The following is an 11,672-nucleotide window of genomic DNA, read 5'->3' on the forward strand; positions in this document are numbered from 1 at the left end:
TTAGCATGCGAACGACGAGTGAAAGAGCGAGAGAAACTTCGCCAAGAAAAAAAAAATAAACTTGCTTATTTGAATATTGAGGAAAGTTTGATGAAAGTATGAGAAAGAGTATGAGGAGTCGGGAGAGATAACCCGAATTTTATCTCATATCTCATATCTTTCGCACAGCACATTACAAAAATAAAAACGATAATTCGAACTTACATCTGATATCGAACAGCTAGATTTAAAACTTAGGCCTCAGATATATCGAAAACAGACTTACATAACGCAAACTCAAACTCACAACTTCGTATCGTTCTGATAACAAATACAAAGCTGAATTTTATAAAATATATACATTTCGGATTGATGATTACACAACGCCACTTCTGAAGTATATCTAAAGTATATCATACACAAAATTATAGAGCTATACTCATGCTATTTTTAAAAATAACATAAATCTATCACACATAAAATTTTAGAACTATACTCATGCTGTTTCTAAAGTATAACTTAAATCTATCATACATAAAACATTTAGAACAATATTCATGTTTTTTCTAAAGTATTAATCACATTTATCATACAAAAAGTGCCAAACCTATACTCATTAAATACCCAAATCAGGCACCAATATTATTTTTTAAATCAAATAACAGAATTTGGCCAAGGGGAAAATTATACAATATTGATATCAAAGAATTTATACGGCACCTTTCACTTTTCATTCCAAGCACAGTGTAATGATTGATGAATAACCATTATAATCCACAATGCATGGCCTATAATGAATAATGAAACGGAATGGAATAAGTATCCAAATTAACAGAAACTAACGGAGTATAGGGTCTATAGTGAGAAGTGAATAACCAAGTGCGCAAAGCAAGTGTGTTGAAAATAATGCCTAGCCAAAAGGGTGTAATACAATGAATAAAGAATCTTACAAATTAATAACGAGATACATAGAATGCAAAGAACAACCAAATGTATAGAATACAACTGATCATAATATGCGCGGCAAATAACGAATGTCCGATTGGCCAGAACTTACTGGACATCCCATTGTATGAAAAAATCAATAAATGAATAACCAGACATAAGGAATAAAGTTGAACAACCAATAACAGACATCAAGAACAAACAAAAAAAGACCTGAAATATGGCACCAGCTTGACGCCCTCTGTCCACCACGCTTCAGCTTTCGAACGCCCAACATGACAGGCCTCGTGGTCACTCATATGATCTCGTCTTCTGCATGTCTCGTCACGTCTTGGTAACAGAGAGACATGACTAGCCTATAAGTGGAGATAAATGCCTTTTAAATCTCCCTGTTATCTAAGAGTTATGAACGTGGATCTGTGTAATCGGTTATCAGTCTTATCAGTCAGAGATTGGAGAGAGAATATGAACCTCACGTAAAGTATATTCCATATAAATCTGCATGAAGGACCTTTGTTAAACATTCTTTTGGAATCCAAGCAACATGAAACTATTTTTTTTTTTTTAACTGGATGTGACAAACCATTCAAAAAAGGTCACCATGAATGTAAAACCACAATGAGAAATTTAATACATGGTGTTAGACAGGAAATTCTGATAAGAGGGACACAGTCGCTGTAATAGTCAGGCTAAACATTTCGTAAGTATAACTACTATGCGGTGCATTCGTGGAATTCCTGACACTATTCATTAATGATTCATAGTATATACAGCTGTTTATCTTTTTATTATTATTATTATTCTCTATTGTGTCTTAACACCCCTGTCTTTATGTCTCTCTGTTGTTTTTTGTTTTTTGATTGTCTGTTCGTCTGTCTGTCTCATTTCCTCTGTTTATACACACACACACATGCACACACATACACACGCACACACACACACACACACACACACACACACACACACACACACACATATATATATATATATATATATATATATATATATATGTATATGTACACACACACACACACACACACACACAAACACACACACACACACACACATATATATATATGTATATATATATGTATGTATGTATATGTTTATATACACATATATATGTGTGTGTGTGTGTGTGTGTGTGTGTGTACATATAATAAATATATATGTGTGCGCGCGCGCGTGTGTGGGAATGCATGCATGTCTAATCTATGAATGCATGTACGTATGTATGTATGTATGCATGTATGTATGTATGTATGTATATGTATACACACATAAATACACATATATATGTATATATACATATGTGTACATATAATATATATACATACACACATATGTATATGTATATATACATATATAAATACATACACACACACACACACATGTGTATATATATGTACATGTGTGTGCGTCTAATCTATGAATGCATGTATGTATGTATGCATATGTATACACACACAAACACATATATACACATACATAAATCAATAGATCAATAAGTGTGAGTGTATGTGTATGTGTGTATATTGATTTATTTATTCATGCATACGTGTGTGTGCGTGTACACGCGTCTGTGCGGACTTTTGTGCGTTTCTGTGTATCTATGTATGTATACATGCCCGTATATATGTATAGAAGTATGCATACATGCATACATGCATGTGTCTATATATATGTATGCATGCATGTAAGTATTATATAAATTATGAGAACGTATGTATGTAGATATGTATGCATATATCGTAATCGTACACAATATAATTGAATAATCATAATATAATTTCCTGTAAAAAAAAAAAAACATCAAACACCATGATTGCCAACTTCATTCCCCCAAACAAGCGATTCCCACGCGAACAAAACCACCAATTCGGCAGTTCAAACCCTTTCTAATTATACCTGATAATTTACCTGAACAACTGACCTTAATTTGAATACTTGTCCTCTCCTGTACAAACTTCCGGTCATCGCGACCTGAACGGAGATGACCTGTCGCTACCTACCTGACCTTGACCGACCTGGCTACCTCACTAACCCTTTCCTGTATTGTATAGCGTTCTTGTTGTCTTTTATCTTTAAGAAATTATTCTATGTAGGCTCTGCATTATCTAAATACTACATTTCCTGTTTGTTATGTATTTTGAACTTTAAAGGGTAGGGTTAAATCACAGAGAAAATGCATTCTTAAAGAAATTATATTCGTGTTTGAAATTATGGAGAATGTTCATGTATGTTATATTATTTTTCATGTTCTGTTTTGATAATACTTCTAAATGAGAAAAAGATGAAGTGAATATCACTAGACACTTGAGTTTTATGAAAACCATTTTAGTGCTTTAAAATTCGTTTTTATAATATTTGATCTACGTATACATGTCAACTGTCAAACTTTATCTAAGAAAAAGAAAGTCTGCGTTGAAAATTCACAGAAGAAAGTGACAAGCTTAAACTCTTATTCGAAATGTTCAGAATTATCTTTCGCTGAATTATTCCTGATTTCAAAGGAAAAGGATTATGTTTACAGATTTGTCCTAACAAATCCTGCATGACTGATGTCTAGATATATAAATAAAACGTTAGACATCAAAACATTTTATGCGTTCGTGTGCTCTAGTAGATCCCCGCTTTGTTTACTCCCACATTCGAATCAAACATATGACAAAAAAAAAATTCAGTCCTCCGTCAAAATATATCGAAACAAATCGAAAACGTAAAACATGGAAACATTTTTTTAAAAATCGAAAAATAAAAAAATATATATCACTGTAGTATTTTACATTTGACTGACGTTAACGAATGCAAGCAACCGGTCCCAGATGTTTACGTTACCAGGGAGAGGGTAAAATAGGTCACCTATTCACTAGTACATACAAAACCCAGACGTCTGTTTTATCTCAATGACAAACGGAGTTGACACTTTGCACACGTGTGGCGCATCAACCAAAATAATTATTAGATCTCGTGAAAAATGAGGTCGGAGGTTGAGTGGCTTCCGAGTTCATGTGGGAGGGGTGTGGGAGGAAGGGAGGGAGGAAGGGAGGGAGGGAGGGAGGGAGGGAGGGAGGGAGGGAGGGAGGGAGGAAGGAAGGAAGGAAGGAAGGAAGGAGGGAGGGAGGGAGGGAAGGAATGAAGGAAGGAGGGAGGGAGGGAAGGAAGGAAGGAAGGAGGGACGGAGGGTAGGAGGGAGGAGAGAGGGAGGGAGGGAGGGAAGGAAGGAAGGAAGGAAGGAAGGAGGGGGAGGGAGGGAGAGAGGGAGGGAGGGAGGGAAGGAAGGAAGGAAGGAGGGAGGGAGGGAGGGAGGAAGGGAGGGAGGGCGGGAAGGAAGGGGAGAGGGAGGGCGGGAAGGAAGGAGGGAGGGAGGGAGGGAGGGAGGGAGGGAAGGAAGGAAGGCAGGAAGGAAGGAAGGAGGGGAGGGAGGGAAGGAATGAAGGAAGGAGGGGGGAGGAAGGAAGGAAGGAGGGAGGGAGGAAGGGAAGGAGAGAGGGAGGGAGGGAGGGAAGGAAGGGGAGAGGGAGGGAGGGCGGGAAGGAAGGGAGAGGAGGGAGGGCGGAAGGAAGGGGGGAGGAGGGCGGGAAGGAAGGAGGGAGGGAAGGGAGGAGGGGGAGAGGAGGGAGGGCGGGAAGGATGGAGGGAGGGGGAGGAGGGAAAGGGAGGGGGCGGGAAGGAGGAGGGAGGGAGGAAGGAATGTAGAGGGAGGGCGGGAAGGAGGGAGGGAAGGAAAGGAAGTGAGGGAGGGAGGAAGGAAGAAGGAAGGGGGTAGGGGAGGGGAAGGGATGGGATTGGGGGGGAAGGGGGGAGGGGAAGGAAGGAGAGGAGGGAGGGAGGGGAAGGGAGGGGGTGAAAAGGGAAGTGGAAAGGCAAGGAAGAGTGGGGATGGGAAGGGAGGAACGAGAGAGGTAGGGAAGGAAGGAAGGAGAGTGAGAGGGAGGGGGGATAGGAAGGTTAAGGAACGGAGGGAGGGAAGGAAAGGAGGAAGGAGGGAGGGAGGAAAGGAACGGAGAGGTGGGAGGTACAATAAAAGTAGAGTGTGAGGAAGAAAGGAGGGAAAAAAAGGTGTATAATATAAGAAGGAGAATCGGGAATAAAAACAGATGCCAGAAAAGAAAAAACCAGAGGGAAAGGAGAAAGAAAAAAAAGGTGAAATGAAGAACGATGAAGGGAAAAAAAAAAAAAAAAAAAAAATAAAATAACAGAAGCTGAAGAAAAAAAAGAAGATGAAAAAATAAATAAAGATGAAAATAAGGAAGAAAAAAAAGGAGGGAGAAATGAAGAAGGAAGAAGAAAAATAAAGACAAACAAGACGCGCGTGGGCACGTGGGGTGGAAGGTGGGCGGGGAAAAGTGGGGGGGGGGGGCGGGGGGGTGGGTCCACCCCGCCGGGGGGCGGGGTGGGGAGTGGGGGCAGGGTGGTGATTTGATGACAAGCAGCTGGAGCGAACGGCCAGCTATTAGTTTGCTTTGGTATAGTAGGTGTAAAGTTCAGGAGGATCGTTCACAGTCATGGAACTCTGCGGGGCCGTGAGTGCAGCATGGAGGGGGCTTGCGATCTCGGAGTATAGCGTCGTGGTAGGCGGGTTGTTGGCCCGCTGGGGGGTCGGGGCGAGGGGGTGACTGGGCGGTGGCGGGCGGGCGGGCAGCGCCGACGAGCGCGGAGAGAGGGGGGAGTGCGAGAGCCGGGAGAGGAGGCGGCGGTAGAGCGGGCGCGAAGCGGCGCGAGCAGAGAGCGTCGCGAGAAGAGGAGCGCGCGACAGAGAGAGAGAGGGCGAAGCCCTGCGCGAGAGCGATCCGCGGACGGCAGAGTGGGTAGAGAGACGAGAGCGTAGGGCGGGCAACGAAAGAGCGAGAGACGGAGACACGAACAGCCGAGAGGAACGAGCAGGCGAGAGAGAGATCGCGCGCGAGAGCAGGAGAGCGCGCGCAGGAGCGAGAGAGAGCGGACGAGCGCGCGGGGAGCGGGAGAGAGCAGGGCCGGCGAGCGAGCAGGAGAACGGCGAGAAGCAGAGAGTCGACAGAAAAGAACGGGGCAAAAGTCAGAAGACGAGGAACGTGAACAGCGAGCGCCGCGCGAGTGAAGAGAGAGAGCTCGAGCTAGAAAGAAGGAAGCGGAGAGCCCGCCGAGACTCGCGCGGAGCGCAAAACCAGACGCGGCGACCAGGAGACGCGACGCGAGAGAGAGCGGAGCTGACAGAGAGCGAGAGCGAGAGGGAGAAAAGAGAGCGAGAAGCGCAACGACCGAGAGAGGAGCGAAGACACGGGGCACGGCCAGCGAGGGCACGGAGAGCCGAGCAAGCGTAGAGAAAAGCGCACCAGAACGAGAGAGAAGCTGCGGAGTCGAGCGAGGAGCGAGAGGGCGAGCGCGAGCGAGCGCGAAGGCAGACGCCGGAGAGCGCCGAGCGCGAGCGGCAGCTGCGACAGAGCGCAGCGCAGAGCCGCGTGACGAGCGCGAGCGACGAGCGAGAGCCGAGAGACCGAGCTAGCGAGAGAACCGAGGAGAGAGAGAGCAGCCGAGCAGCGCGCGAGCGAGCGAGACCTCGCGACGCGAGAGGGCGAGCGAGAGAGAGGGGAGGGCAGAGCGAGGCAGCGAGGAGCGCGAGAAGCGGAGACTGGTAGAGAGCGCGGGCGAGACCAGGCGAGGCGCACAGAGCGAAGCAAAGACGAGCCGAGCGCGTGAGCGCGCGACGGCCTAAGCGCGCGCGAGCGCGCAGGCGCACGCGAGACGCGCGCGCACGCGAGCCGACGCCCAGCGGCGAGCCTCGCGCCTCGCGCGCGCTCTTCTCTCTCTATCTCTCTCTCTCTCTCTCTTCGTCTCTCCTCTCTCTTCTCTCTCCTCTCTCTCTCTCTCTCTCCCCTCTTCTCTCTCTCTCTCTCTCTCTCTCTCTCTCTCTCTCTCTCTCTCCCGCTCTCTCTCTCACTCTCTTCTCTCCCCCCTCTCTCTCTCTCCCTCTCTCTTTTTCTCTCCCTTTCTCTCTCTCTCTTCTCTCTCTCTCTCTCTTTTTCTCTCTCCCGCTCTCTTCTCTCTCTCTCTCTCTCTCTCGCTCTCTTCCTCTCTCCATCTCTCTCTCTCTCTCTCTCTCTCTCGCCTCCTCTCTCGTCTCTCCCTCTCTCTCTCTCTCTCTCTCTCTTCTCTCTCTCTCTCTTCCTCTCCCCGCTCCTCTCTCTCGTCTCTCCTTCCCTCTCACTCTCTCTCTCTCTCTCTCTCTCTCTCTCTCCTCTCTTCTCTCTCTCTCTCTCTCTCTCTCTCTCTCTCTCTCTCTCTCTCTCTCTCTCTCTCTCTCCCCCCCCCCCCCCAGGGAAAGGGTCGCCGCAGAAGTATCCTCGATTCTAAGGAAATTCACAGATACATGGAAAGGGCATTATGTAAGTGGCGTATTCTCATTACTTGTGCTGCATCTTACTACACCGTAGACCTGTTTGAGGTTCTATTGTGCCGAGACACTTGCCTTCTGACATACACACACACACACATATATATGAGTGTGTGTGTGTGTGTATGTGTGTATATATATATGTGTGTATATATACATATATGTGTATCTATCTACCTATCACTTTATTTATCTATCTAGCAATATATATATATATATATATATATATATATTATATACGGACATACATACATACAAAACACCCATCCACGTACCCACCCACCAGCCCACTCACCTACCCATCCACCCATTCATCCACATGCATCACTCCCTCATCCGTTCTGCATTCCTTGTCGATCACACACACCCCCACCCCATTACCCCCACCCACCCACCCCTCACCCCGGCGTGCGACCAAAGCCAGATATCAGAGGCATTAACGCTCATCGACCAAACCCACGACCGTGACCTTGTCTTAGCGTTCGGAGGCGGCGATGGGTGGGCGTGCAGGAGGGAGAGGGAGAGAAAGGGAGGGAGAGGGAGGGAGAGGGAGGGAGAGGCAGAGAAAGGGAGGGAGAGGAAGAGAAAGAGAGGGAGAGGGAGAGAAAGGGAGGGAGAGGAAGGGAGAGTCAGAGAGAGGGAGGGAGAGGAAAAGAAAGTGAGGGAGAGGGAGATAAAGGGAGGGAGAGGGATATCAAGGGAGGGAAAAGGGAGGGAGAGGGATATAAAGGGAGATAAAAGGGAGGGAGAGGGATATAAAGGGAGGGAGAGGGATATAAAGGGAGGGAGAGGATGGGAGGGTGTGCAGGAGGGGGAAAGAGGGAGAGCGAGGGAAGGTGGGTGGAAGGGGAGAGAGGGAGAAGGAGGGAAGGTGGGAGGAGAAAAGAGAGAGGGAGAGGGAGGGAGAAGGAAAGAGGGAGAGTGGGTGGGAGGGAAAGTGGGAGAGGGAGATAGAGGGAAGGAAGGATAAAGATGATGGATGGGTGGATGGAGGAGAGAGATACAGAGAGCGAGAGAGAGAGAGAGAGAGAGAGAAAGAGTGGGGTAGGGCAGACAGGTAGACAGACAGACAGACAGAGAAGACAAAGAAAGAGAAAGAAAGGCAGACAAAAAGAAATAGACATATCAAGAAGTAAAAAAAAAAAAAAAAACAAAGACGAACAAACGAGGTTCCTGTGACGTCACACAAACACTGCGTCTTACTTCTTATCAGGATTATGACAGGACGTGATAAAACGTGAAGGGAATTCCGTTTTTTTTTGTTTTTTTTTTGTTAAGAAAATGACATATCAACTTTGACAGAAATGCAGATATCGTAAGCGGAATTCTGTCCAAGGAATGGATATATTACAATCTTCTGTTGCGATGAAATTAATAATTATATGTGAACACTGATAGGCTAATTGTTCAATCAACAGGACTGATAAGAGGACACGTGAATTTGCTACTGTAAATAAACGCCATTGAAATCTTGTTATTTAAATGTGAAAATAATATAACCAGAAGTTGAAATAAAAAATGTAAGACAATTTGTGTATCAAATAAAGGAAAGAAGAAAGAAGAAGAAGAAGGAAAATACAGTTAAGGTAGAAAGGGGAGGAAAGGGAGGGAGAAGACCAACAGGAAAAGGAAAAATGATTCAAAGATGAAATAGAAAAGTAGAAGGAGGAATGGTAACAATAATGAAAATAATGATAATAACAATAATAAGAGGAGGAGGAAGTGGAGAGGGAGGATAGGGAGGAAGAGGGAGGAAGAGGAGTAAAGAAGATGAAGAAGAAGAAGAAGAAGAGGGGGAAGAGGAGAAGAAGGAGGAGAAAGCGGAGGAGGAAGTGGAGGGGGAGGAGGAGGGGGAAGAGAGGAAAGGGGTAGGAGGAAAGAGAGGAGGGGAAGAGGAAACACCGACAACAGAAAACTTTCGCCGTTTTCCTCCCGCTGGCGTTGAGAGGCGCAGGTAGAATGGGCGGCAGCGGGTGGTAGTGGGCGTGGGTGGCAGTGGGCGTGGGCGGTAGGGGGCATGAGCGGCAGTGGGCGAGGGCGGTAGGGGGCATGAGCGACAGTGGGCGTGGGCGGGAGTGGGCATGAGCGGCAGTGGGCGTGGGCGGCAGTGGGCATGAGCGGGAGTGGGAGTGGGCGGTAGGGGGCATGAGCGGCAGTGGGAGTGGGCGGTAGGGGGCATGAGCGGCAGTGGGAGTGGGCGGTAGGGGGCGTGGGCGGGAGTGGGCGTGGGCGGGAGTGGGCATGAGCGGCAGTGGGCGTGGGCGGTAGGGGGCATGAGCGGCAGTGGGCGTTGGCGGGAGTGGGCATGAGCGGCAGTGGGCGTGGGCGGTAGGGGGCATGGGCGGCAGTGGGCGTTGGCGGGAGTGGGCATGAGCGGCAGTAGGCGTGGGCGTAGGGGGCATGAGCGGCAATGGGCGTGGGCGGTAGGGGGCATGAGCGGCAGTGGGCGTGGGCGGGAGTGGGCATGAGCGGCAGTGGGCGTGGGCGGGAGTGGGCGTGGGCGGGAGTGGGCGTGGGCGGGAGTGGGTGTGGGCGGGAGTGGGCATGAGCGGCAGTGGGCGTGAGCGGTAGGGGGCATGAGCGGCAGTGGGCGTGGGCGGGAGTGGGCGTGGGCGGGAGTGGGCATGAGCGGCAGTGGGCGTGGGCGGGAGTGGGCGTGGGCGGGAGTGGGCGTGGGCGGGAGTGGGCATGAGCGGCAGTGGGCGTGAGCGGTAGGGGGCATGAGCGGCAGTGGGCGTGGGCGGGAGTGGGCGTGGGCGGGAGTGGGCGTGGGCGGGAGTGGGCATGAGCGGCAGTGGGCGTGAGCGGTAGGGGGCATGAGCGGCAGTGGGCGTGGGCGGGAGTGGGCGTGGGCGGGAGTGGGCATGAGCGGCAGTGGGCGTGGGCGGGAGTGGGCGGGAGTGGGCGTGGGCGGGAGTGGGCATGAGCGGCAGTGGGCGTGGGCGGGAGTGGGCGTGGGCGGGAGTGGGCATGAGCGGCAGTGGGCGTGGGCGGGAGTGGGCATGAGCGGCAGTGGGCGTGGGCGGTAGGGGGCATGAGCGGCAGTGGGCGTGGGCGGTAGGGGGCATGAGCGGCAGTGGGCGTGGGCGGGAGTGGGCGTGGGCGGCAGTGGGCGTGGGCGGCAGTGGGCGTGGGCGGCAGTGGGCAGCACTGGGTGCACTCAATGTCGTGTTTACATCTCCGTCCACGAGGGGAAGGAACTCGGTGGCGGCGGATTCTTTAATGCTTGAAGGTCTGTTTATAAGTCACTGACATCTATTTCTCTTTAGTTAATTATATATATATATATATATATATATATATATATGAATATGTTTGTATTTATGTATCTATATATATATATGTGTATATATGAATATATATATATATGTATAAATATATATATATATATATATGTAAATATGTATGTGTGCGTGTGCGTGTGTGTGTGTGTGTGTGTGTGTGTGTGTGTGTGTGTGTGTGTGTGTATGTGTGTGTGTGTATGCATATATGCACACAACCACAATATCTGTGAATATATATATATATATATATATATATATATATACACATACCTATGTGTGTATATATATACATATATACACACATATATATGTATGTGTATTTACATAAACACATACATAATGTGTATATACATACATATGTGTATATATATACATAAACACTTACATACATATATACATATATATGTATATATACATATACATACATGTATATATATGTACATATATATATATATGTACATACAACCAGTCAATTACACTTATTCATGTGTACTACAGTTTTATCGTATGTTAATACAACCAGGAATTCTATTCACATAAGATTACCTAAGAAAATAAACAACGTTTATACTGCCAGTAAATAAAAATCTCCTATTTACCTCCATACAATGCAATAGTTTTAAAATGCTTTTTGCGATTATCAAAATTACTTATTATATTTCTGTGAGACATAGCAACATTAAAGCGCCAATTACTTTCAATTACTTACTAACTTATGTTTCAAGCTTATTAAAAAAAAAAAGACTTGTGACAGGGTCATGACCTTAATATAAGTACGGCTCAGAGGAGGATTTTAAGTACAGTATAAGTAAGAACGGTATACGTACGCTATAAGTAATAGGTTCATAAGTACGAGTTCAGAGGAAAAAGCCTAATTCTCTAACCAACAATGACTGAACTTCTATTGAGTAAAAGGGCCATCATTTGAATACTGACTATACGTGTCTGAGCAGCTGCCCTCATGCCCTCGTCTTGTCAGAAAAATGTTTTTATTTATAAGCACTGACATAAAAACAAGAATAGTGCTTTTGATATAAGTTAATGCACCCAACGAGGGGTCTTTCTCTGGAAAGCGCGGCGTGACCAATAGG

The 11,672-nt window shown here is 47.2% G+C and overlaps 1 protein-coding gene across 1 annotated transcript; it reads right to left on the bottom strand.

Moving 5' to 3' along the window:
* Positions 1 to 5,380: 5,380 nt before the first annotated feature.
* Positions 5,381 to 9,763, bottom strand: LOC125036765 (formin-like protein 3). Its single transcript, XM_047629643.1, has 2 exons — positions 9,200 to 9,763; positions 5,381 to 5,518 (listed from the first exon to the last, which is right to left on the bottom strand). The coding sequence occupies exons 1-2, from the start codon at positions 9,761 to 9,763 to the stop codon at positions 5,381 to 5,383; spliced, it is 702 nt and encodes a 233-aa protein (XP_047485599.1).
* Positions 9,764 to 11,672: the final 1,909 nt, after the last annotated feature.

The sequence above is a fragment of the Penaeus chinensis genome, chromosome 21 (genome assembly GCF_019202785.1).
Source record: "Penaeus chinensis breed Huanghai No. 1 chromosome 21, ASM1920278v2, whole genome shotgun sequence".
Taxonomy (NCBI): Eukaryota; Metazoa; Arthropoda; class Malacostraca; order Decapoda; family Penaeidae; genus Penaeus; species Penaeus chinensis.

Bases quoted from the DNA above. Each gene is read 5' to 3' on its own strand.
- LOC125036765 (XM_047629643.1), bottom strand. From the start codon at position 9,763: ATGCCCACTCCCGCCCACGCCCACTGCCGCTCATGCCCCCTACCGCCC. The intron at 5,519-9,199 runs GTGTTTCCTCTT...CCGACCCCCCAG, and splicing joins GCGAAAGTTTTCTGTTGTCG to CGGGCCAACAACCCGCCTAC.